The sequence below is a fragment of the Staurois parvus genome, unplaced genomic scaffold (genome assembly GCF_062004578.1).
Source record: "Staurois parvus isolate SC_StPar_1 unplaced genomic scaffold, SC_StPar_1.0 ptg001545l, whole genome shotgun sequence".
Taxonomy (NCBI): Eukaryota; Metazoa; Chordata; class Amphibia; order Anura; family Ranidae; genus Staurois; species Staurois parvus.
Genome location: NW_028319341.1, coordinates 65,367 through 90,574, shown reverse-complemented (window position 1 = coordinate 90,574; position 25,208 = coordinate 65,367). Strand labels below are relative to the sequence as shown.

The 25,208-nt window shown below is 40.6% G+C and overlaps 1 protein-coding gene across 1 annotated transcript in view; it reads left to right on the top strand.

The window, feature by feature from the left end:
* Positions 1 to 25,208, top strand: part of LOC149435312 (dnaJ homolog subfamily C member 13-like) — a gene marked incomplete at its 3' end in the record, with an annotated part of 119,176 nt that overhangs the window by 33,643 nt on the left and 60,325 nt on the right. Inside the window, exon 2 of the mRNA XM_089662798.1 lies at positions 22,693 to 22,773. Coding sequence (XP_089518924.1) covers positions 22,706 to 22,773 — 68 coding nt within the window. The remainder of the gene's footprint in view (positions 1 to 22,692; positions 22,774 to 25,208) is intronic.

Here is a 25,208-nt window from a genome sequence, read left to right as displayed (position 1 = left end):
GTGTACATGCACACATAGGAAAACATTAAGGAGAGTTCAGGAGTACTGAAAAAAATGCAGAAAAGCTCCTAAACGTGAGTTTATCAGCTGCAGTGTACATGGAGCCTAATAGTGAGCAAAAAGTATATGCAGCTAGGAAGTGCATTCACATATGGATACATTGTAAATGGAGACTAAAGATGTCGTGTAGATGTACGTCACAGCAGAACCGCACTGCGTTTTTTAGGTGCTGTTAAAATGCATGACACCTGAACACCCTGTTGTGAGCGTTGTTATTTTAGCAATCGCGGGCAGAATTTCAAAATGCCATAGTGTGAATGGGGCCTCAGTAATTTGGAAGCAGCACTGCAAGATTGCTAGTCTGTGACTTCACTTCTGCCTGTTCTTACTGTATTGATTACACCTTCTGGTCATGTGATTGTTACTATATTTATGTGTTCAAGCATTAGAGTTACAGGAAAACAGGATCCTAATATCATCCATTGTTCTTTTCCAGTAACTGTCACTTATAAAATGAAAGCATCTGTTGGGTAGAAAATATTCAACGTGGGATTCTTATTTAACACTTCAAAAATGGAGGACTATACTAACCCTTCACCATTTTGTTAGTAGGATTTCATTTCTGGACATTATTACTGTAATAAAAAAAAAAAAACCTCAGAATGAACCTCATGAAGTGTAAAAGAAAACTGGTTCATTTGATTGTGTAGCACCAGTGTGGTGGAGCTTTCAGAGGATTCTTTTTCTCTGCACTCACATGAGTCTTCTGACTTGGTGATTGGTTGTACTATATTGCTCCAACAGACAAATTAAAGTGGTTCTAAAGGCCGAAGGTTTTGCATTCTCTATGCACTAACCACTTCCGCACCGCCCTATAGCAGAAATACTGCTACAGGGCGGCACGGGCGTGCAAAATCGCCTGTGTATATATACGTGATTTTGCAGTTCCGGGTAGGGGACTTACATGCTGCCCTACCCGCACTGCCATTCGCGACCTTGGCTGTCAATCACCGGGTCCCGGCCGGTGATTCCCTGCCGGCACCCGGCAATCTGTGGGTATTACTGACGGGGGAGAGACCAGTATGTAAACAATACAGATCTCTCCCCTGTCAGCTCCTGCACACTGCAGAGCCATACAAAGCAGTGTGCTTACAGTGTAAAGCACACACAGCCCACATAAAAAAAAAAAAGCACACTATTAACCCTTTGATCGCCCCACATGTTAACCGCTTCCTGCCCAGTGCCATTACTACAGTGTCAGTGTTTTTTTATTAGCACTGATCACTGTATTGTTGTCACTGAGGATGTCGGTAACATCAAGTCAGTTCCCCCCAGTGTCAGAATGCCCGCCGCAGTCTCGCTGTAAGTCACTCATCGCTGCCATTACTAGTTAAAAAAAAAAAAATTACAGTATATATACTGCCATTTGTAAATGCTATAACTTATTTATTTCAGGTACTTCTATAGCGCCGTCAATTTACACAGCGCTTTACATACATATATTGTACATTCACATCAGTCCCTAACCCTTAAGGAGCGTACAATCTAAAGTCCCTAACTCACATTCATACATACACATACTAGGGCCAATTTAGACAGGAGCCAATTAATCTACCAGCATGTCTTTGGAGTGTGGGAAGAAACCAGAGTACCCGGAGGAAACCCACGCAGTCACAGGGAGAACATGCAAACTGCAGGCAGGCGGTGCCGTGGTTGGGATTTTTTAGCATAGATATGTAGCAGAATACATTTTGGCCTAAATTTTATTCCACGATTTGATTTAACATTTTTTTTACTGGACATATTTAATAGGAAAAAGTAAAAAATATTGTTTGGTTTTTTTTTTAAATTGTCAGTCTTTTTTTGTTTTATAATGCAAAAAAATGAAACAAATACACAGCCCGTCAAATACCACCGAAAGAAAGCTCTATTTGTGGGGAAAAAAGGATGGAAATTTAATTTTGGTGCAGCGTTGCATGACTGCGCAATTGTTAAAGTGACGCAGCGCCATATCGCAAAAAAAAGGCCTAGTCAGGAAGGGGGTAAATCCTCTGGAGGGTAAGCAAGTGGTTAAATTGGTTGTAAACCCTTACATATACCCGGTGAAGTGACTGACCTCAGGTGATACACAGATATGAAACAAATCCTCCTACATAAGTTGTACCGGTTATCTGCAGTCTTCTCTTCTCTTCTCTTCATCCATTCAAAGTCAGAATGTATAAAGCTTATGTAAGAGTTCAGAAAAAAGGATGGGTGGGAGATCTGAAATGACACTCTACAGTGCTCAGTGAGGATATCTCTGAGTGCTGATTGGAGGCAAGAGACACACCCTGTTCACACAGCACAAAGGAACAGAGCTGAGGCAGTCAATCTGCTGGAGATCCCTCCCTGTCACCATTTTCTCTTGGTGTCAGGAAAACTTGTGAGAAGTGATTCATACTGATAGCAGAGGAACAAAGCAGCAGACAGAAATGACACTTGGTGCTCTGAACTGAGACATGTACACACTTTAGAGGGCTATGCTTTGTTCGTATTTCATGTCTGAGGTTTCCAACCACTTTAAGGTAAAAACCTTCTTCATGAAGCTCTCCCCTGAGCCCCCCTAAATACCTGAGCCCAGTCTTGATCCAGCAATTTTCACGAGAGCAGAGGCCCTCTCTGGTCCCTCTTCTCACTGGACAGAGAGGGAACAGCGGGAGCCATTGGCTTGTACTGCTCTCAATCACAGCCAGTAAGAAGAGAGTGGGGGACGGGTCCCAACAATGCTCTACCTGTGAATGAAAACACGCATGCAGGAGCGGTGGTGAAGGATCGGGGATGCTCTGTGGAAAACCATTGCACAGAGCAGGGAAGTGTGACATGCTGCCTCAATCACATTAAGTGACTTTTTTTTTTATTGTGCCCCCCTGTTACCCCCCCCCCCCCCTTCTGGCTGCTGTTTTCATGCTGGTCCACAGACAGTCCACAAAGCCCTTCTTTGCCACCCTCCAACCGATTTCATTGCTGCCACCCCCACCAACGTCATCACATAATATGTAGGGCTACTGCTTGTCCTGCAGTTTAGATGACATTCCAGTGCTCTTCCACCTTCAGCCAAGGCAAGTTAGATCATCCTCTTGAAAAAATGAGTGTTATATTCTGCATCAGCTGGGGAGGAAGGCGGGGTACTTTTTTTTAACTGCCTGGAGGTCTAGTTTAAACTTTTAAGAGTTTTGGAGCTTTCAAAAGAAAACCAGCAAAGTTTTAGGCAACAGGATGTAGCGTCTCAGCATTTGCCTTATGTCACCCTTTACCTTCCCTAGCTCTGTTGCCAAATTGTCTGGCAGCCAAACTTGGCATTTACCCACTGGCCATGGGATTGGTTCCTATTTCAGGAGGGGTCTTATTTGACACCCCCCACCACCTCGTCTTTGCTGTATTACCTCTGTGGGTGTTGAGCTGTCAGTGCCCATGCATGTGGTGTAGCAATCCAGAATTTGATATCCCCGCTTTTCTTCGTTCTTTTGCACTAATGAATCGGAGCAATTCAGATTGGTCACTTGATCTCTTTGACCAATCAAAAACACTCTGATCTGTCCCGGAGGACCTACAGAAAGAAGGGGAGGAAGAGCAGGGATTTCAAATTCCCAAACCGCTACACTGACTGTGGGGGGACACGGGCAGCTTATCACCCATGGAGGTAAGTACCCCGGGGAGGTGGGGAGGGCGTAGGGTGTTCATTTTTTTTTTTTTTATATATGCTCATCAGTCTGTGCATGTAAAAGTATTCTACTGACCCAATGTTCTTTAGCAATATGCTTTTTTCTGTTACTGACCTTTTCTAAGTTTATTGATATGCTTATCGTCTGCCCTTACCCTTTCTGCGTTCATAGATTACGCCAGTTGTCGGGCATCTGCCATTGCTCCTCCGTGCGCACCATCAGGTTCACCGCTGCAAGCTACATCTTATTTTGGGTCCACTAGTGCAGGGGCGGACTGACAACTCATGGGGCCCCCGGGCAATAGGGGATCATGGGGCCCCTGTGTCCTTGCCCAAACTCAAAAAAGCCTATGAAAAAGGTACCAGGGGCATCTCATGGGGCCCCCTACTGACTCCAGGCCCTCGGGCAGTGCCCGAGGTTCCAAATGGTCAGTCCGCCCCTGCACTAGTGACATCCTGTCACCTGAGTATAGAGCTTTGTGTATTGTCTTGGGCAGTTTAGTACCAATAGTTTACTTGCCTTAAAGTGATATTAAAGGCAATATTAAACCCCCCCCCCCCCCAAAAAAAAAAAAAGCATGCAGTGGTTTTTCACAGAGCAGCCCCAATCCTCCTCTTCTTTTCAGGTCCCCTGCTGGAGCTCTTTGCTCCTCCCTCCTGCCAAGTGGTCCCACACCAAGCAGTTTGCTATGGGGACTCCCAAGTCACTGCTCTGTGTGTCCTTACACTGGGTGTACTGGCTTAAAGCTGTGGAATATGATTTTCAGAGAAGAATCTCATAGGAAAAATGTAAATAATATTTTCCAAAAAGGCATTATTAGACCTGTGAATATCCGCGAGAACATTTTTCTTCAAGTCAATAAGCTATGCACATACCTGTAATGTTAATCATTTTTGCTTACAATGTGCTACGCATTTTGGAGTCACATTCAGCTGACTTGAATGGAACCATGCAGGGTGTACATTTGAAAATGTACTCCATTTGAAAACATTGCTCCTTGAATTGTACTGTATTTGGCCTGCAGAACAGAATGCATGGTAGTGCAGCCAATGTGAACCACCTGTAAAAGAAACCTCTCTTGAGAAATACAGTATTACTGAAATCTTATTGAAACTGCTAGTTGCATGGCTATCGTGTGTCATAACTTCTGGTAAGCATAATTTAGGTGTCTGAGGCTTTAAGGCAAGAGGGCTGACCATTCATACCTCATAGTTCCATTTTTAGTAATAGGCTGGTGATGTGTGATGCTTATATTTATAACAAAAAATAATTTGCTGCCTTTTAAAAAAGATCAACATCACAGATCACTATCTGCTAAAAGCATCTAAAAATTGACCGCCTGTATACTTTTTTTTTTCTCTCAAATACGTAGAGAGCTATACCAATTCTTTTTTTTATGTTACTTGTGTTTGTACTTTCCTATAACACATGTTTTCCTATGGCTTCATTTTTTCAGTCACTGATTTGGTATTGTGCAGAAAGCTGAGTCAGAAAAGTCATAACCTCTGGAATGTGGAATTTAGGTTCCCTGTTCTTCAAGGCAAGAGTGCTGACCGCTTGTACATCCTGGTTCCTTTTTAGCTCTGCACTGGAGATCTGTGATGTTTCTATTTGGCCGTTCACAATTTGAGAATGGTATCTACAAAACAATGCAAATCTGTATAGGGAGCTCTGTAACATTTCTTGCATGCTAGCCAATGTGGAGATTTACTAAAAATGGAGGACTCAGAATCTGGTGCAGTTGTCCATATAGCCAATTGGCTTTTAAATTCAGCTTTTAAGCTCTGACAAGAAGACCTGAAAGCTAATTGGTTTCTATGCAGAGCTGCACCAGATTTTGCACTCTCCAGGTTTAGTAAATAACCCCAGCCCCCCCCCCCCCCCATTTCTCTCAGATCACAAACTCAACAAAACGTTTTTGGTATACAAAAAAATAGCACAAGGGATATTACTATTATGCATCGTATACATTGAGCTGCTGGCTTCTGCTTTTGTTAAAATCTTTCTCCTCAAATCCCCCCCCCCCCATTGCAATGAGGGTTAATAAAGCCGAGGAACTTGTGACATTCACTCATCAATAATGCCAACTATACCTGCCCTTTCTGCCCCCCTTTACATTCATAGAAGTTGTATGTTAGCTGCTATGAATGAAAAGTGTGCTGTGAATGGAAGACAGGTGGATGAATGAAGGGTCTGCTTCCTCCATTCATATGAAGTCTGTTGCATTTCTAGTAAGAGTCAACCCTAAGGGTCCTTTCACATTCACTAAAATGTCTTTTTTTTTTCTTATTTTAACACTGTCACTTAAAATGAGTTTGTTTTTTTTTAAATCACTTTTATTGCGGTCACAAGGAATGTAAACATCTCCTGTGACAGTAATAGACTTGTGACAAGTATTTTTGTATGGAGGGAACTGGGATCTATAAAACCCCAAATCTCTCCTCTGCACTTGGAAGCATTCAAAACACCAAGATTGATGTATTTGAATGCTTTCAGATTTTTAGAAATGGCACACACAGTTTCTGAGTAAACCGGAAGTGATGTCAGGTCATCGCTTCCGGCTGGTCACTCGGACTCCTAGCGGGACGGGAGATCCTGAGAGAGTGGTGGTGGGGGGTAAAATCGGTACTAGGGTAATGCCTGCAGTTCCAGTACAACCACCGAAAGTCTGGAAGTGGTTATAAGAGCACCACAGTATTTGCCTGCTTCTATAATTCACTTGCAGTATCATGGCTAAAAAACTGGAGAGTGCAGATATTCCTTCTTGTCGCTGTGTGATGCTGGCCAAAACATGCATGCATTTATTTTTTTTGTTCAATCAGAATTTTCTGTTGTAGACCATGTGCAGTGATCAAGTGTTAAACACATATTAGAAATGGGAACATTTTTTTTACATTTTTGTAAATGGTATGTTCTTGGATTGCATTCTCCAGCTACTAAATATTGTAGCTGGGCTAATGGTTGATGTATTTACTAACAGACCAGTTTAAAAAGCAGCAAGTGATTTAGTAAGCTGTTACTTTTCTGGGGAACAGTGTGTCTGCACTTTAACTATTAAAATCCATTTCAGCCACATTATCATACTTCTGCATGTTTTTTTCTTGACAGGACTGCAGGCTCTTGTCCTATTCTTTTTGTACAGCCTCTCTCTCAAGCACCATTGTTTATTTTTCTGGGTATGAGTGAGGCTACATTGAGAAGATGAAGAATAAGCCAGCAAACACAAGGTTTAATTTTCAGATTTAAGAGACGAGGTTACTGAAAATGTTAGGGATGTGACTTCCGACCCAATCTTAGAAATGGAGAACGTCGTTTCATCATGCTCATGGAATGTGACAACAGATGCCTACCTTACAGGCTTGGGAGAATTGTTCAATATCTTATGGTTCAAAGAACCTGGCCACCAAGGAAAGCAAAGCTCTGCGTTTATTGGACCTTTGTTTTCCAGGGACACCCAGTCAGAGTGCGGTTGGCCTTTATCAACCATCGAAAAGTACCAGGAGGAAAGGGAGCTCCTTATTGAATTTGAGAAATTAAGCGCTTTATGATGACTTGATTAGGATTACTCTGGCTATTAAATAGATCAAATTGAAAATCCTGATCCAAAATCTATTTATTTTGAGGCATTGCCACCAAATATGGAACATGGTGTCCATCTGGCCACAGCTTTTTAAACATTGATTCAAAGTCTGGGGATATATCTAATCTGATCAGGGCCATGTACCATCACAATAGTGTCCTATAGTTGGATTCTATTAAAATTGTGTTGATGAATACCCGTGTTAAGCTATCTGCTATTTCTCACCATTCTTGGAGTTTCTGTGGTCTTTCCAAAGTCTCCCTCCCACTGCAGCATTTAGGATAATTTGCAATTGTGGTTGGTAAGCACAGTGTATAAAATGGAAATGCTCTCTTTTAACACTTTAACAATGCGAATTGATTCTAATATAGTCATAGGCCAGCTTGTCTTTCTAATTTTAGACTTCGAAACTAAGGCCGGCCATACATAGTTTTGAACTATTGTTCAAATTTTGACCATTAGTGAGGCCGGAGCACCGGTTGATTTACGTGCAGTCATCGAATTTGAGTGATTGGGAATGTTAGAAATTTTTGAAAATGAGCAAATTTATAATCAATGATGGGAGAATCATGCAAGAAATATAATCAAAAAAGAAATGTGAGTGAGCTGTTACCTGGAAAGAAAATCAATTCCCAGCCACAAAATTTCTTTTACACAACATGAGGTGAAACTGAAGGCTTGGGTGTTTGGTGGAATTTCTAAATTAATGGTTGCACTATCAGATTACAAAGCGCACAAAATTTGAGATTTTTGATTGACAAATTGTTCGGAATTTGAACCATGTATCGCCTGCATAAGAATATCAAAACATTTCAGTTGGGGATAATTTTAAGTTCTTTTTAGAAGTATCTGGTGGAATGTATTCCATTGCACGTCAGGATGTCTTTTTTTGCTAATTAAACCCTTGTTTGTCTACCATTGGTATAGGTGTGTATCTAATCCAGGTCAAAACTTTGGTTTTCTTAAATAGTTCCTGTGGACTTAGATTGTAAACCCTCTTTTTGTAAAATAACTCATTCAGTTTAAAATAGAAATGAAAGGCAAAACATATGTGTATAAATACCCTGTGTTCTCGGCTTCATACGAGCTGAGAGAGGAGAAATAGCAGTACACTGACCTTCCCAGTGAAAGGCTGTGAGGGGGGATCTGCACACAGAATTTCCAGGAGAACTGACCATGCTGCGCTCTCCTGCCTAGTGTGATCAGTTTTTAATAGGAAAGCAGACGGTCTGACAGGAACATCAGGGAATTCACACAAAGAAAGCAATACAATACCAAACAAACAGGATACTTTTTCATACAAGTATATGGTACAGCAGGCACATAGGAATATGAAATGTTGAGTTTACATTTTATTTAATGGAAATACAAAATTGTCCAGTGCAAAAAAGAAAAGCCAATTGACAGGCCATAACCGAGGCAAAGGAGCAAGGTCTCATGTCTATTAGTTACTGACTTCAGTATACCGTAGTTCAAGATAATCATAACAATGAATTCGTATATTTAGCCAGAGGGACTGTAACCTGCAAGTAACCAAAGTTAAAGCAATTCAGTTTAGGTATTTTTGCAAACTGTTTCATCAATTACATACAATGTTAAGCAGACTGCTAATGAGAACTGATGAGGAAAATAAAGTGTATCTAATCAAGTGTGCCTTTAATGAAAGAAAATATTATGCCTTGCCTTAGGAGTTCAGTACTAGCACTGATTGGCTTGTGCATTGACTGCAGGGACAAAACAACAATTTGTACATGAAAGCAAAGCAATATCAGTTTCACAAAAAAAAACCCCCAAAAAACAACAAAAAAACAATTATAGGTGAATATGGTTATCAGGCATTTTATAACTGAGCAAGTATTTCAACACAACCGCAAAGGCTTTGTTATAATGTGCTTGAAGAGTGAGCTGATTTGGTAAGCTCTGACTCCTGCTGTTGTTTGCATGTAGCCTGGCAGGAAGTTGTAAAATCCATCTGTTAGTAAATGATAGTTTTATTTAAATGTGTGGGGGAAAAACATTTAGAATAATATATTTTGATTTTGCAGAATATTCGTTTTTTTTTTTATGTTGATTATTTATAGAGAACGGCATTAAAAAGTGAGCTGGTAATTTATAAACATATGTGTTGACATGAGCTTAAAATGGACTATTTACATTCTAATTCATGCTTGAATTGACAGGGCATATGTCAGTGGTACAAAATCTCATTAATAAACTACTTTAGTCAGGCACCTTAGCCTAGGTAAGGTCACATGGTCTTTTCTTGGAGAATAGTTTTTATTTTTACATCCAGACTCTAACCCTAGGTTATTTCCATCTGTGACCTAATTGGGACCATTTTCCTTCATTTCCTGACATCTTGGGACATCAGTACATGAGGTACAAGAAATTGGGTGGGTGTGAAGTTATCTCTGTGATAAACTCGATGCTGATAGCAATGAAACTGTTGTAATAAGTTCTAACTCCTAAAAAAAAAAAATAATAAATCATAGGTATAGAAAGTGAGAGGAAATCTCCTTTTATAGTGACACGGACAATAAAAACCCTACAAAAGCCCCAACTCTTCACTATCTATCCAAAACAACATATAAAATGTTGGCTGGAGTTGGATTTTATGTCACTGGAGACTATGATGTCCTTTTATGAAACAGAGATCAGCGGCGATCCCGAGGATCGTTGCTGATCTCCGATCATTACTGGTTCAGGAAACAGAGATGATCAGTGGAGAACATGTTCTCCACTGACCATCTCAGCACACAGACTGCCAGTGTATGATGGAGCAATGTCAGCCCTTCACTGACGATTTGTGTTCTCCCTGCAGATTCTCAGAGCTGGAGAATTGGAGGAACCGCAAACGAAGCAGCGTGTGTTTGACTGATCTCTTACTGTAATCTCGCGAGATTATAGTAAAAGCAGCCGTTTTCCAGAGTTCAAAGCGTTTGTAGATCGTTTCTCCCTTCATTCGGAGAAGTGATCTATACTGCTTCATAAAAAGGCATTCACAGGAGAACTCTCTCCGCTGAGAATGCTGGAGAACTGAGCAGCGGTCATTTACTGCTGCATGATAAAAGGACACCTATATGGTTTATATTTTCAAAGTAGGCTGGCTGCCCTGCCATCACCGTACGATAATCAGTGCTGCCGGCTATAGTTTGGGAAAAACCCAACAGGCTGGTTCTACAAAAGGCGATCTGTACAACACGGCTGGTTGTAGATCATTGTTTTTTTTTTTGTTTGTTTTTTTTTAATTTTTATGTTCAGCCAGAGGTCTGAATGAAATAATAAAATAAATTTCTCCATCCACCCAAGCAGTGTGGATGAAATAATTAAAAAAACAAAAAAACAAAACAGTGCTGTAATTTGAGGGCGAGTGCAGCCTGGACTTTGTAAAGTGTAGTATTTGTATTTTCATCTAGATTCCCTACAGCACACGGCAGCGGCTAAGAAATCTCTGCCTGTGCTTTTGTAACTTCTTGTTCAGACTCTTTAAATTCTTGGAACACGTAACATTCTACATCATTGTCATTTAGAAACTGAAGACTCCTGTCATTGTACAGCATGCTCTAAAGCTGGCCATATACGTTTTTCTGAATGAGAGAAATCAATTTATTTACCCATACATGCTAAATAGCATGGATAGAGAAATCTTCCACTGCGGACTGTTGTATTCTGACAGCTGGCATCTGCGGTTGTCAGAACACCTGAACGAACAGTCAGTGACTGGCTACAGTCACTGTTCGACTGATTCTTTTCTGCCTGGTTTCTTTGATTTCTTGACGAAAACTTGTCAGGCCAGGTAGTGTAGGCAGGGCCACCCTTGACTTGAATTTCAGACAATACACGTGAATAGTCCAAAATTTGGGCCGTGTATGGCTAACTTCAGTATTTTTGTCTTCTGGGTGCCGATAACTTATATAGCTAGTTTAATTTCAATTTCTCTGTATTTTGGTTCCCTTTGGCGTTCATTTCTTTCAGTTCTGTTCAATTATGATTTGTTACACTATAACAGTAGTGCTATCATAATATGAACAGACTCTATGAACAGACTTCCTAGCAACCATCATCAAGAAGTGATGGGAAAGGGTACAGGAAGTGAGAGGGAATCTTCCAATGTATGTACCTGTTCTGCTGACATATTTTCTCACTTTGGAGGGATTTACAAGACTGGAATTGTGTGCTGTTCTCGCATATTTTTGTCTTGCACATGGAGGTGATTGATGACCTTTAGCACATGGAAACCAGGACTGATCTTCCTGGCGTTTGTCTAGCATTGTGTTAATAGATAATCTTTGCTTTGAACAACAGTCTTTGTACCAACAATACCTTTTCGAAAAATGGAAGCGAGAGCGAGACTTGGTACCTGGCACGCTTGCGTCTGTGCCTAGTCAGCACTTGTATCTTCTCATGTGGAACAGTAAAATTCCTGCTCTGTTTTACAATAACCATTGAAGACCTTTGGATAGAAGTGCAAACAGAAGACTTAAATGAGCTAAAAAGTGTTTTGTGTATTCTGGTAAGGAGCTATCTTCTAAAATGTTTAGCAAGAGCAAATTGTTAATGCACCCGTTTAGCCCTTAATAACCAGAGCAGTTTTTACATTTTAGCAATGAGCCTGCTAAAATTATATTACTTACGACACCAAAGTCATAGGTAGGGGCTTATTTATCATGCAGTGAATGTGACATTCACCAACCATCCACTGCAGGTAGATCCATCACTGTAATGTAAGACCTGCACCAGGAAGATACAGTACATCTGCAGGGAATGTTTGAATGCCACATTCACTGGTTTATATATTTTTATATCCCATATGGTGCTTATATGTACTTCCTTGGCAGCTTTTATATTTTACTGACCTTTAACATTAAGGATCTGTTCACAGTAGTGCAATTTCAGATACAACTTCACTCACACAGAATTGCATGACAATGGAAATCGCGTTGTTTTCCATGATGCCCATTCACAACAATGCAGCTCAACACCTGCGATTTTGGAAAAGGTTCCTGTACTACTTTGGTGTCATTCCAGGGTGATTTTGGCCCCATAGAACATGAAACCCACTTCAAAGTAGCATTCACGTTGCATTACATAACTGCATTAAAAATTGGATCAAAATCAGATCACAGCAGTGAGAACCTAGCCTAAATCACAGTGCATTCAATTTTTCTTTATTGTTTTTTCTTTGTCATCTTTTCTGTTGCTTTCTCTGGCATGGAGTCTTTTCTCTTTTTGGTCACTGCATGGCCACTGATGATCCATTGGTGGGCCAGGAGTGTCCCTCTCTTTGCGGATGTGCCTTGTCTCTTCTGTCAAAAAGCTCCAATTCCTAGCATTTGATTATTTCAAATGCTTTAGGCTAGGTTCACACCTATGCAATTTGCATTTGATCCGGTTCTGCAGTGCGTTTTGCGGTGCTGCACATGCATTTTTGATGCATTTTGCATTTTTTTTTCTTTCAGCTTGTTTCTGGGCAGAATAAAACGCAAAATGCGTCAAAAAACGCCACCAAAACGCACTACATTCTTTTCTGCAGCGTCTCCACTGACGTCTATAGAACTAAAAACGCAAAACAGTCCCTGACCTATTCCAAAAACTGCTTCGGATGAAAGTGCGGAGATGTTAATCTGTTCCACAGGAAATCAAGTTAAATGGACTGTAGTGCGTTTCTAGAAAATGCATAGGTGTGAACTTAGACTTAAAGTGGATCTTTCTGTGTCTTTACAGGTCTGCATAATACATTCCTGATATATTACAGTATAAAGTAATAGTTCAGAAACATTTCACCAAAGTTCACATTATTCAGCATGTCTGAACCTAATATAAAAAAAATATATCTGATACTAGGTCCATTTTAAGCGGTTATCGGTTAGGAGTTTAAAAGTATAAGATAAATATAGCTCAACTCTGGGCACACCTTTTTTTATCTTTTAGTAGTCACAGTAACCCCTTCCTGCCGGCGCCTCCCGACTTCTTAAGAGTTTCAGAAGCCGGGAGGGTTTAGGGATCATGTGACCGCCGTGACGCATCATCACGGCGGTCACATGATCAGGAAAGGTCCCGATCGAAAGAACAGACAGGGACCTTTCCATGAGTACCAGACGTGTGCTGGGATCGCGCAGGGTGCGCGCTCTCAGCACATATGTTTTTTGTTAATTGCACGCAAATGTGCGGCCGCTCGGCGTCTAGGCCCATACGCCGGGAGGCCGCACATTTGTGTGCTGTCGGCGTGAAGAGGTTAAAGGCTCTCTCACACTGTCCACTTGATTAACTCTGTGATTAAAAAGCATCTGAGATAAACTTTGTCTCATTTTCTAAGGTTGGACAAAAAAATGGAAACACTACATGAATTCAAGTGTGAAAGTGACAACATGTTTTGCATTGAAAGCGGAAGTGATGTTCTTGTGCTTTCGCTGTGTAATGACACACTTGACTAACAGGTGCGACGCCTCACTTGCGTCATTCACTGCATGCGATGTTCGTAATACGGAGTCATGTCAGAGCTTACTGAGCTTCAAAGAGGGCAAATTGTTGGTGCCCGCTTAGCTGGTGCGCTACTTTTCAGGCAGATCTGAGCGTTTTGTCCCCATAGACTTGAATGGAAATCTCCTGAACAGCTCAGACAGCAGCTTTTTCTCTTTCTATTGGCCACAGCAAAAACACCTATATTTGCAAATCTGATGAAAAAAAATTGCTCAAGAACACCTGAAAAAAATGCTCAGTTCAGTGTGAATGTAGCCTTATAGTATGCCTGTACTGTCGCCAATGTAAGATCCCTGATTACACTGGATGAGGTACATGATCCTGTAATATCGAAGGTCCTTTTTTTATGTGTTACACTTCTTTTTAATGGATTGAACTGTCTGCATAATTTGCAGCGTTTCTTGTTGCAAGGCTTGGTTCCTTTATTTTTGACTACATAATCAGAATGAGGTTTCCTGCTGATTAGTTTATATCTGAGGTTGGGTGGTTGCCTGAAAGCCAGTGATGGGGGTTGTTGGAATATTTCTTTCAGCCTTTTATCCTCTGTTCTGATGGGTTGCAAATCTTTGATTATCTTTTTGATCGCGTTTAGTGCTGGGTTATATATGGTTACTATTTTTATTTTTTCTCTTTGTGTCATAGGAGAGTTTCTCTTTGGGTTTTCAGGGCTGTGTTTATGCTTGTGTCGAAGATTTTGTTCATACATCCTTGTCTTCTGGATCCGAGCTCATACAGTGGTATCTGATGCCTTGCCTATGTATGGTGGCCAGTTTAGTGTGCTGGGGGTGGAACTGTTGAGAGAGTTGCATCTGTCAGTGGGTTTCCTGTAAATTGAAGTGTGGAGCTTGTTCTCCCTGATGGTACTGTGGTGTCTAGGAAGTTAACGTGTTTGAATAGTCCATTTTTAGTTTGATTGATGGATGAAATGTATATAAATAGGATTTTTTTTTTTTTTTTAGAATCTCTTCAGAAAATATCATCAATATAGCGATAGTATCTATATGGCTTTTGTTATATGCTGTTAAGGAATTTGTCCTGGTTAGCCATAAATAAGTTAGCATATTGGGGTGCCATTTTACTTCCCATAGCAGTACCCGTATGAAGATAGATATCATTGAAAGTGAAGTAGTTGTGTGTAAGACTGAAGTCAATGAGCTGTGTAACATGCTCAGCGCTGTATTTGTGGCATGGTGAGGATGATAAAAATCTGTGACATGCAGCAATACCGTCCTTGTGAGGGATGTTACTGTACAGAGATTCTACATCCATAGTGACTAGAAGCGTGTTTGGTATTTGCTGTATATTGTTGATCTTGTTCAGAAAATCATTCATATCATACTGTAGCAGGAAGGTAGCAGTATTTGTGACTTATGGTTTTACCACTTTTTCTACAAGGCCTAAGATTTGTTCAGGGAGTGTGCTCATACCTGTTATGATGGGTTTGCCTGGATTTGCTAGCTTGTGGATCTTGGGCAGCATTTAGAAGTCCCTAATTTCTGGATTATCCAGAATCGCAATGGTAAGTTCTGAATGTAGGTGGGTTGGTAGTACTTTAATGAGACCACTTAATTGTTGAGTAAAATCGTGGGTTGGATCACAATCCAGTTTTTTAAAAATAGCATTTGCCAGTTGCCTCTGGCAGCCTTGTGTGTATTTGTTTGTATTCATCACAACTGCTCCCCCTTTATCTGCTGGTTTGATAGCTATGGCCTTATATTGTGTAAGTTGTGTATGTATGTGTGTATGTATATATATAGTTCAGAAACTATATATATATTACAGGTGAAACTCCAAAAATTAGAATATCGTGCAAAAGTTCATTTATTTCAGTAATGCAACTTAAAAGGTGAAACTAATATATGAGATAGACTCATTACATGCAAAGCAAGATAGTTCAAGCCGTGATTTGTCATAACTGTGATGATTATGGCTTACAGCTCATGAAAACCCCAAATCCACAATCTCAGAAAATTAGAATATTACATGCAATCAATAAAACAAGAATTGTACATAGAACAATATCGGACCTCTGAAAAGTATAAGAATGCTTATGTACTCAGTACTTGGTTTGGGCCCCTTTTGCAGCAATTACTGCCTCAATGCAGCATGGCATGTAAGCTATCAGCCTGTGGCACTGATGAGGTGTTGTGGAAGACCAGGATGCTTCAATAGCGGCCTTCAGCTCTTCTGCATTGTTCGGTCTCATGTCTCTCATCTTTCTCTTGGCAATGCCCCATAGATTCTCTATGGGGTTCAGGTCAGGCGAGTTTGCTGGCCAATCAAGCACAGTAATCCCACGGTCATTGAACCAGGTTTTTGGTTCTTTTGGCAGTGTGGGCAGCTTCTTTTGCAATTACCTTTTGAGGCTTTCCCTCCTTATGGAGGGTGTCAATGATGGTTTTCTGCACAATTGTCAGGTTAGCAGTCTTCCCATGATTGTGATTCCTACTGAACCAGACTGAGAGACCATTTAAAGGCTCAGGAACCCTTTGCAGGTGTTTTGGCGTAATTAGCTGATTAGATTGGGACACTTTGAGCCTAGAATATTGCACCTTTTCACAATATTCAAATTTTCTGAGATTGTGGATTTGGGATTTTCATGAGCTGTAAATCATGGACTATCTTGCTTTGCATGTAATGAGTCTATCTCATATATTAGTTTCATCTTTTAAGTTGCATTACTGAAATAAATGAACTTTTGCACAATATTCTATTTTTGAGTTTCACCTGTATATATAGCCTTTCGCTCAAGTGGTAGATATCATCTATGTGACTCGCAGTCTAAAGCTGTTTAATATGTCAGCCTTTCTGAACCAGGATGCCCAGGCACCCAGGGGTGCCTTGGAAAAATGTCTAAAAAAATTCCCAAAACTTGTATACAAACCAGCAGGTGGAATGAGCCTTCCTTTTAGTTACACAAAGTCACAGGTTTTCATTGTGCACCATTATGACGTTCTAGCTGTCCTGATAACCAATTACATCATCAGTTGATAAGGAGGATGTCGGCTGCCTGCAAAGGATCCTAGTTTTTTTAGAATGAGGTGCCTCTAGGACTGTCCATAGTTTCAAAGGGTGTCTTGACTGAAAAAAGGTTGGGAAACACTGTTATAGGTGTCCAATCTGGGGTTACATCCTTGTAGAGGTGTGAAATTGTTTCTCTTTTTTGTCAACTTTTGTCATAGCATTGCTTTCATTTCTGTGAAAATATTGAGCCTTAGTCTCCTTAAGAATTCCTCCATATCTGAGAGTAACTGTAAATTATCCATTTTGGTGGTTGAGGGGAATTTAAGGCCTTTGGAGAGGACTGCTTTATATGGTTCAGAAAGTGTATCTGACAAATTGATTATTTCAGGCTTCTCAGTTATATCCACAATTTCAAAAAATGCAATCCAGAATTCTTCGGATTACCTTTTTTGGACAGCAATGACAAAAAGGATGTTTATACACAGGCACTCCAATAAAGAGCATAAAGCTGGGTACGCACTATCAGAAAAATGATCGTCCGGTTTCCTTGATGTTTCACAGCAAGGTGAACCCAAGGATGGTACTAATTGGCTGAAAATTCTCGAACAACAAAGGAGTTTTTTTTTGTTTGACGTAGAAATGTTGTAGCACAGATTATTGTTGTTTCTGATCATGCGCAGTCTTTCATATCTGATTTTTCTCATATGAAAACACTACACATTAAACAAAAATTGTTAGTTCTATTCACAGATGAGAAAAAGTTCCGAGTTTTTCCCTGCGGAAATTTTTGTTTGGAAAGCCTGAATAGGATGTCGAACATTGTGTACATACTGTACGAAAATCAAACGATTGTTCTTTGTACGGATTTTATCATCAGTTAAGAAAGATGAATTCCTTATATATCTTTGTGGGGGGTTTTTTTGTTTGGGGCTTTTTTTTTCTTTGTGTTAGTATTGCTTGTACCTTGAAGAAGGGTGTACACCCTGAAAGCTTGTCTTGAAAATTTGGATGTTATTGTAAATTAAAAAAAGAGTATCATGGACAGTAAAGACAGTTTTTGTTGTCTTGTTGTTTAAAGTGGAACTTTAGGTAAAAAATACAAATGTGTGAACAGGCAGGATTTTTAATGCAGGAGAGACCTGCTTTGTCCCTTCTACATTAACCACTTCCTGTCCGGCCCATGTACATAAACAGCCGGATGGGAGCGCGCGGTACCGCGATCCAGTGCTTGCTGTGTCCAGAGGACACAGCGGAACACCGATCGCTGTACGGGACCTCTGTGTGAGGTCCCAATTCATGTGATCACTGATTGGCCAATCAGTGATCACATGAATAGTAGTAAGCAATATGTCACTTCCTAACATCATTGGTTACTACTTGTGAAATCTGTGAATGATCCCAGAGGTCACATGGTACAAGGCTACTCACAACAGCCTTGTACCATGTGACAAGCTGCGACCAATCACAGCTCTCACAGTATTTCTCAATAGCGAAGAGAGAGAAGGAGAAATGATTGCTTCTACAGCCTTTATGGGTGTAAAAGCAATTGGTGTAAAAAAAAAAAAAAAAACCATTTAATAATAATATAAAAAATTGATAAAAATGTAAATATAAAATGTTTAAATTTTATATTTTTTGTTTATAAACTAATTTGGGTTATTTTTTTCTTACGAAAAAGATAACTGAATAAATGTTGGCCAAAATGTATGAAGAAAGATGATTTATTTGCAAAATTTTATAAGAAAAACACTTTTTTTAAAACTTTTGGACTTTTTTATTTATATAGCAAAAAAAATAAAAATCCCAGTGCTGAATAAATACCACCAAAATAAAGTTTTATCTGTCTCAAAAAATGCTAAAAAAATTGTCATTCAAAGTATGATAGCACTGAAAGCTGAAAATTGGTCTGGAAGGGGGTGAAAGTGTCTAGACTTGAAGTGTTTAAAATTACCTATCTGCCTGTCTGCCTCTGTAAAGTGAGCTGCATATGCACAGCTCACTCTAGAAATTCAGCAGTACTGGAGTTGATGGAACTCCCGTGACATCTTCACCACCCAGCCAATGAAAGTGGCCAGCATTAGATAGCCGGAAGCCATCCACTCACAGAGGTCAGCAGCCTGTAGGGAGCTGCAGGTCGTCTGTATTTACACATAAGCTTGTGTGGTTTAGGGGGGAAAAAAACAGCTTTACTTTGCCTCTTGATAGTGATATATCGAAGGCAGAGACAACATGGCTCAGCTGTCGTACTAGAACCAAAGTATTTTAATGTGCACACTTTAACATTGCAAGTTACAAAGGTAGCTGCTGACTTTTACAAATCGTACTTACCAGTGCAGCGCAGTCTTCCCACGTCCGGTTTTTGTTACTTCTACAGATTCATGGCACCGCCATCTTGGATACAGGAGCTGGCTGTGGCTTTCTAGGAAACCACAGCCAGCTCACAGCTGTGTATGTGCATGGTCACATGACGCTTTCTGAATAGTCCTTCAGCTTCCTGGGACTTATGATGTTGGAAGGTTATGGGAGGGAAGGGGGCAGGGAAAGGCATGGCATCCTTGCCTAAGCAAAGATTGTGGAAGTGGGAACGGGTAGCAATAAATATCAGGGAGGTAGGGGTACTTGATCCCTCCGTCCTAAAGAAAAAAAAAAAACTGTTGCAAGGTTTTCTGCACATATGTGCTTTGTCACACTAATGCAATTTTTTATGTCCATTAGGCTCCATGCACACTGGGCGTTTTAATAACGCTGGTTACGTTAGCTGTGCAAAGTTACATTAAAAACATGAGTTTTTCAACGTTTTTGCACTAGCATTTTGTCACTTGTTTTTTGCCTAAAGCCAAAAACAGCAGCGGAAAAAACATACAATGTGCTCGAGGACTAATAAGTAAAGGGAGGTGTTGACAACCTATAACGTTCGAGCTGTGAATCTAGCATGGTGGTACATCAGCTGGGAAACCCACAATACATGTACGGGTTGATTTACTAAAGGCAAATTATTATTACATTACATTGAGTTTATATAGCGCCAAAGGGTTTGCTCAGCGCTGTACAATAGCAAATAGACTGTGCATTCTGCAAAGGGAAGATGCTCCAGAACTTAGTAAATGAGGTAATGCTCCAGTTTGCAAAGAATACCCAATCACGTGCAAGGGAAAAAAAAACCCCAAATGCAAAATGCACTTTCTATTTGCCTGTAGTAAATCAACACCTCCGTTTTTCAAGTATGCACGCATGCAATATTGAATTTATTTCAGAATGTTTGCACAAAAAAAAAATTAGTTCTGCTTAAATGCAGAACTATTTTGTTTTGCTAGTGGGTGATTGAAAGAGCAAAAGAATGTGAGTGTTTGATTATACCACTTCCCTCAGATAACCCCACCTCTATCATTTTCCACTAATTCTGAGGAAGTAAATAGAAAAGTCGCTGCAACATGGCATATAAATTATACACTGCTCAAAAAAATTAAAGGAACATTCTTTAATCAGAGTATAGCATCAAGTCAATTACTCCTGGGATCTGGTCAGTTAAGTAGCAGAGGGGGTTGTTAATCAGTTTCAGCTGCTTTGGTGTTAATGAAATTAACAGGTGCACTAGATGGGCAACAATGGGACAACCCCCAAAACAGGAATGGTTTTACAGGTGGAGGCCACGGACATTGTTCCCCCTACTCATCTTTTCTGACTGTTTTTCACTTGTTTTACATTTGGCTAGGGTCAGTGTCATTACTGGTAGCATGAGTCAATACCTGGACCCTACAGAGGTTGTACAGCCAGTCCAACTCCTCCAGGATGGCACATCACAATACGTGCCTTTGCCAGAAGGTTTGCTGTGTCTCCCAGCACAGTCTCAAGAGCATGGTGGAGATTCCAGTAGACAGGCAGTTACTCTAGGAGAGCTGTGCAGGGCCGTAGAAGGTTCTTAATCCGTCAGCAGGACCAGGATCTGCTCGTTTTGTCCACAGAGGAACAGGATGAGCACTGCCTGAGCCCTACAAAATGAACTCCAGCAGGCCGCTGGTGTTAATGTCTCTGACCAAACAGTCAGAATCAGACTTCATGAAGGTGGCCTGAGGGCCAACGTCCTTTAGAGGACCCTGTGTTCACTGCCCGGCACTATAGAGCTCGACTGGCATTTGCCATTGAACACCAGAATTGGCAGGTCTGCCACTGGTGCCCTGTTCTTTTCACAGACGAGAGCAGGTTCACCCTGAGCACATGTGACAGACATGAAAGGGTCTGGAGAAGCCATGGAGAACATTATGCTGCCTGTAACATCGTTCAGCATGACCGTTTTGGTGGTGGGTTAGTGATGGTCTGGGGAGGCATATCCGTGGAGGGACACACAGACCTCTACAGGCTAGACAACAGCACCCTGACTGCCATTAGACTTTGGGATGAAATCCTTGGACCCATTGTCAGACCTTACGCTGGTCCAGTGAGTCCTGGGTTCCTCCTGGTGCACGATGAAGGAATTTATACTATTGAATGGCCCCCATGCTCTCCTTACCTAAATCCAATAGAACACCTCTGGGATATCATGTTTTGGTCCATCTCAGACTGTCCAGGAGCTCAGTGATGCCCTGGTCCAGATCTGGGAGGAAATACCCCAAGACACCATCCGTTGTCTCATTAGGAGTATGTCCCAACATTGTCAGGCATGCATACAAGCAAATGGGGGCCTTACAAACTACTGAGTAACATTTTGAGTTGCTTTAAAGAAATGCAAAATGGACAAGCCTGCTGCAATCTTTTTTCACTTTGATTTTCACGGTGTCTTTGCATGGGGCATCCTTACATTCCTAACCCATTACCCAATCCATATCCGTATAGATATCCAGCATGATATTTTCCCCATTGAGATCTGATGTGTTTTCAAAGTGTTCCTTTAATTTTTTTGAGCAGTGTATAAATATGGACGATATTTGTATGTATGCATGTAATATTTTTGTTACTTTCAGTTTCATTGCTGACTTGTTGGAATTTACAAGTTATGGACTTCTTCCCTTGCCCCATGTGGCAGCATTGAGCCAATCATAAAGCACCTAGTGCTGTCACATGGGTAAGTGGGATTGAGCTACACGCTGAGCCATATCCAGAGGTGCCAGAAATTTCATTCCACTCACGTCAGAGAGCAGAGAGCTGTGACATCTAAGGATAGGTGTTAGGGAAGGGGGAGCTTAGAGCAGTGTTTCTCACCCTTTTTTCAGCCAAGGCACCCTTTAAAATTATGTGCAATCTCGAGGCACCCCATTCTAAAATGTTAAAAATGAAAGCAATAGTTTTACATGGAGCAGCAGCTACACACATAAAGTACTCCCAACGGTATTGTTGATTTGTTCATACAAAGCAAATGCACCTTTGTACACTGACTAGTATTCCAGCATTTCTCTTTTCCTTCAGTTTCTCTCCCTCACCCTGCTAAGGTGACCCCAGTGCTGATGGAAAAAGGCAGGAAAGGGTCAACCAAGGATGCAGGTGCCTGTCACCTTATCAACCAATGACATCATCAGTTGTATGGATGTCAGTGACTGTCCCACATTGTGCCTAGGTTTGTAGTGCTGCACAATGAAAACCTGTGGCTTTGTGAAACAAATAGTCAGGTTTGATTCACTTGCTGACCTGTTGGCAATTTTTAGACATTTTGCCAAGACACCCCTGAAGTAACCAGAAGACACTCCAGGGTGCCATGGCACCCTGGTTGAAAAAGGCTGCCTTAGAGAACCTTTACTTTGCCGTACATTAGAAAATAGATTTATTTGGTTTAGGAGATCAGCTAATTTGCATAATAGCAGCCATCACTGCTTCAGGAACTGCCTAATTGCTTAGTATGTTAATATATAGGTTCGATTGCAGTTCTTCCTTCATTAAAATGGGTGTCATTTTTCACACTGTTTGTCATCATTTTTCAGTTGCTTACTGCAGTTTTGCTCTGCATTTTTAAAGTGTATAATTTTTCTTTTTTCTCAGGTCTTCATGCAAAATGAATTTAATTAAAGAGAACAAGGACCTGGCCTGCTTCTATACCACAAAGCATTCCTGGAGGGGAAGGTATTTAAGTTTTTCTTTGAATAGATATTTTGATAATAGTTTACCAGTCTGTAGGTGTGGTGATTTGATTTAAGTTTCTTTTCACTTTGTTTTTTCTTTATTTTATTTTATTAAATGTTTTTTGAAAAGATATTTACAGATTTGGCCTGGAAGCTGCAGAAAATCTAGTCACAAATCATTAATATAGGAATAATGGATATTTAAACACAAAAGTATTAAACACAGAGTTACAGGATGTGGACATTACCATAACTAAATGAGATTGTTGTTAAAAAAACAAAGTTTTATATATTCATGTCCATGCTGCACCGGTCCCCTCCCAGCTCAGTCACCACTCTCTGCTCTGCCCCTTCAGTGCTCCCTGAAGCAGCGGGCTGGAGAGGGAGCAGCTGCAGCTGGCTTTTGGCTCTGAACCGAGCCCTAAGAGCCAGAGCCAACTGTCAATCAGGCAGCTGGGTGGGTCCTAACAATATGGCCTGGAGCGGCCCTTTGACGTTTGGGATTCTGGATCACAGGAGAGCACAAGTAAGTGTACTCCTTTGACACACAAGAGAAGTATGGCCACTTTTAACGAAGTGAATAACATTAACATTTCAAGGGTAATCAACACATATGTTGGAACAGAAGAATGAGTTCATAGGGGTAGGTTACAGGATGCTGGATAATAGTTATTAAGCTGGGTTTTACATTCTTAACTGTGACAAGAGGGATTAGGTGAGATCCAATCACCCCATAAGTGATGGTAAAATGAAGGGAGCGGAAGAAGGTGGGAGGTGAGAACATAACAGAAGGAGGAGGAAAAGCACTCTCCAGAGTCTGTCAGGAGCCCCTGGCCTAGTTGTAAGAACCAGGTCTAGAGTTCCAAAAATCATTTGGTATATGGAGAGGTTGGGGAAATACTGAGCCATGGCTACCAAATCCAGAGATACTTAATATGCATCATTTAGAATGTCTGCTTATCATTGACTACTGTGCCCTGTAGGTGTCTCCTAACTTTAAAGTGGAACTACACTGCATCTGAGCACCACAAACCAAAAATGCTATTTAGTTCATTGTTAATATTCAAAGCAAATTCATCCATCTACCCATGTCTCCATGCTTAATTTTTCTGAGAATTTTGAAAACACCCCGGGTGGTTCTGGCAATGGCCATCTTGAGTAAGGGTAGATGATTCATGCAGAATGTACTTCCAGGAATCCATCTGCCCTTAGTTCAGGCTTTGCCTGAGCTGAGAACCCTCCCTACCCTTCTGAAGGCTTCTGGGATGTATGACATAATTTGCCTAGGCATGGAGACCAGGAAGTAGCTGAAGAAGCGTGGAAAAAAAAAGTTTAAAACAAGTAAATTATATACTTTCCTATCTATTTACTTATACTAGCAGCATAAGGATTAAAAATAGTCAATGTTGATTTAGAGAGTGAAGTTCCACTTTAACCACTTCCCGTCCAGCCCATGTACTTAAACGACTGGACGGAAGCAGTGCAGTAGTGGGTGGCCGTTTATAAACGTCCTCCTGCATTCCCTGCTTATGCCTGCTCCCTGGGAGTGCATGCACTGCGATCCAGTGCCCGCTGTGTCTGGAGGGTGTGAGGTCCCGAACATGTGATCACTGATTGGCCAGTCAGTGATCACATGAATAGTAGTAAGCAAGATGTCGCTTCCTGAAATCATTGCTTACTACTTGTGAAATCTGTGAATGATCACAGAGGTCACATGGTACAAGGCTATTCACAACAGCCTTGTACCATGTGACAAGCTGTGACCAATCACAGCTCTCACAGTAGTTCTCAATGGCTGCAAGAATGCAGCCAGAGAGGAGGAGAAATAATTGCTTTTTACAACTTTTATGGTTGTAAAAGCAATCCGTGTAAAAAAAAAAAAAAATAATAATAATTCATCACCCCCACAAGTAGTACATTGTCACTATGGTGACACTGTACTGCTAGGGTAATATAAAAAAAAATTAAAACATTTTTGAAAAATTATATATTTTTGGTTCTAAACTAATTTGGGTTATGTTTTTTACTAAAAAGATAGCTGCATACATTTTGGCCAAGATTTATGAAGAAAGATTTATTTGCAAAATCTTATAAGAAAAACACTTTTTTTTTTTTTTTTTTATCAAAATGTTTGGACTTTTTCATTTATATAGCAAAAAAATCAAAATCCCAGTGCTGAATAAATACCACCAAAAGAAAGTTTTATCTGTCTAAAAAAAAAATGCTAAAAAATGCATATGGGTACAGTGTTGCATGACCGTGCACTTGTCATTCAAAGTGTGATAGCACTGAAAGCTGAAGATTGGCCTGGACAGGAAGGGGGTAAAAGTGTCCGGACTTGAAGTGGTTAAGGAAGTTGAGGCTAGAAATTTCCATGCCCGGGCTATGGTTTGTTTAGTCACTGTGAATATATGGAAAATGATTGCATGTTTGTGG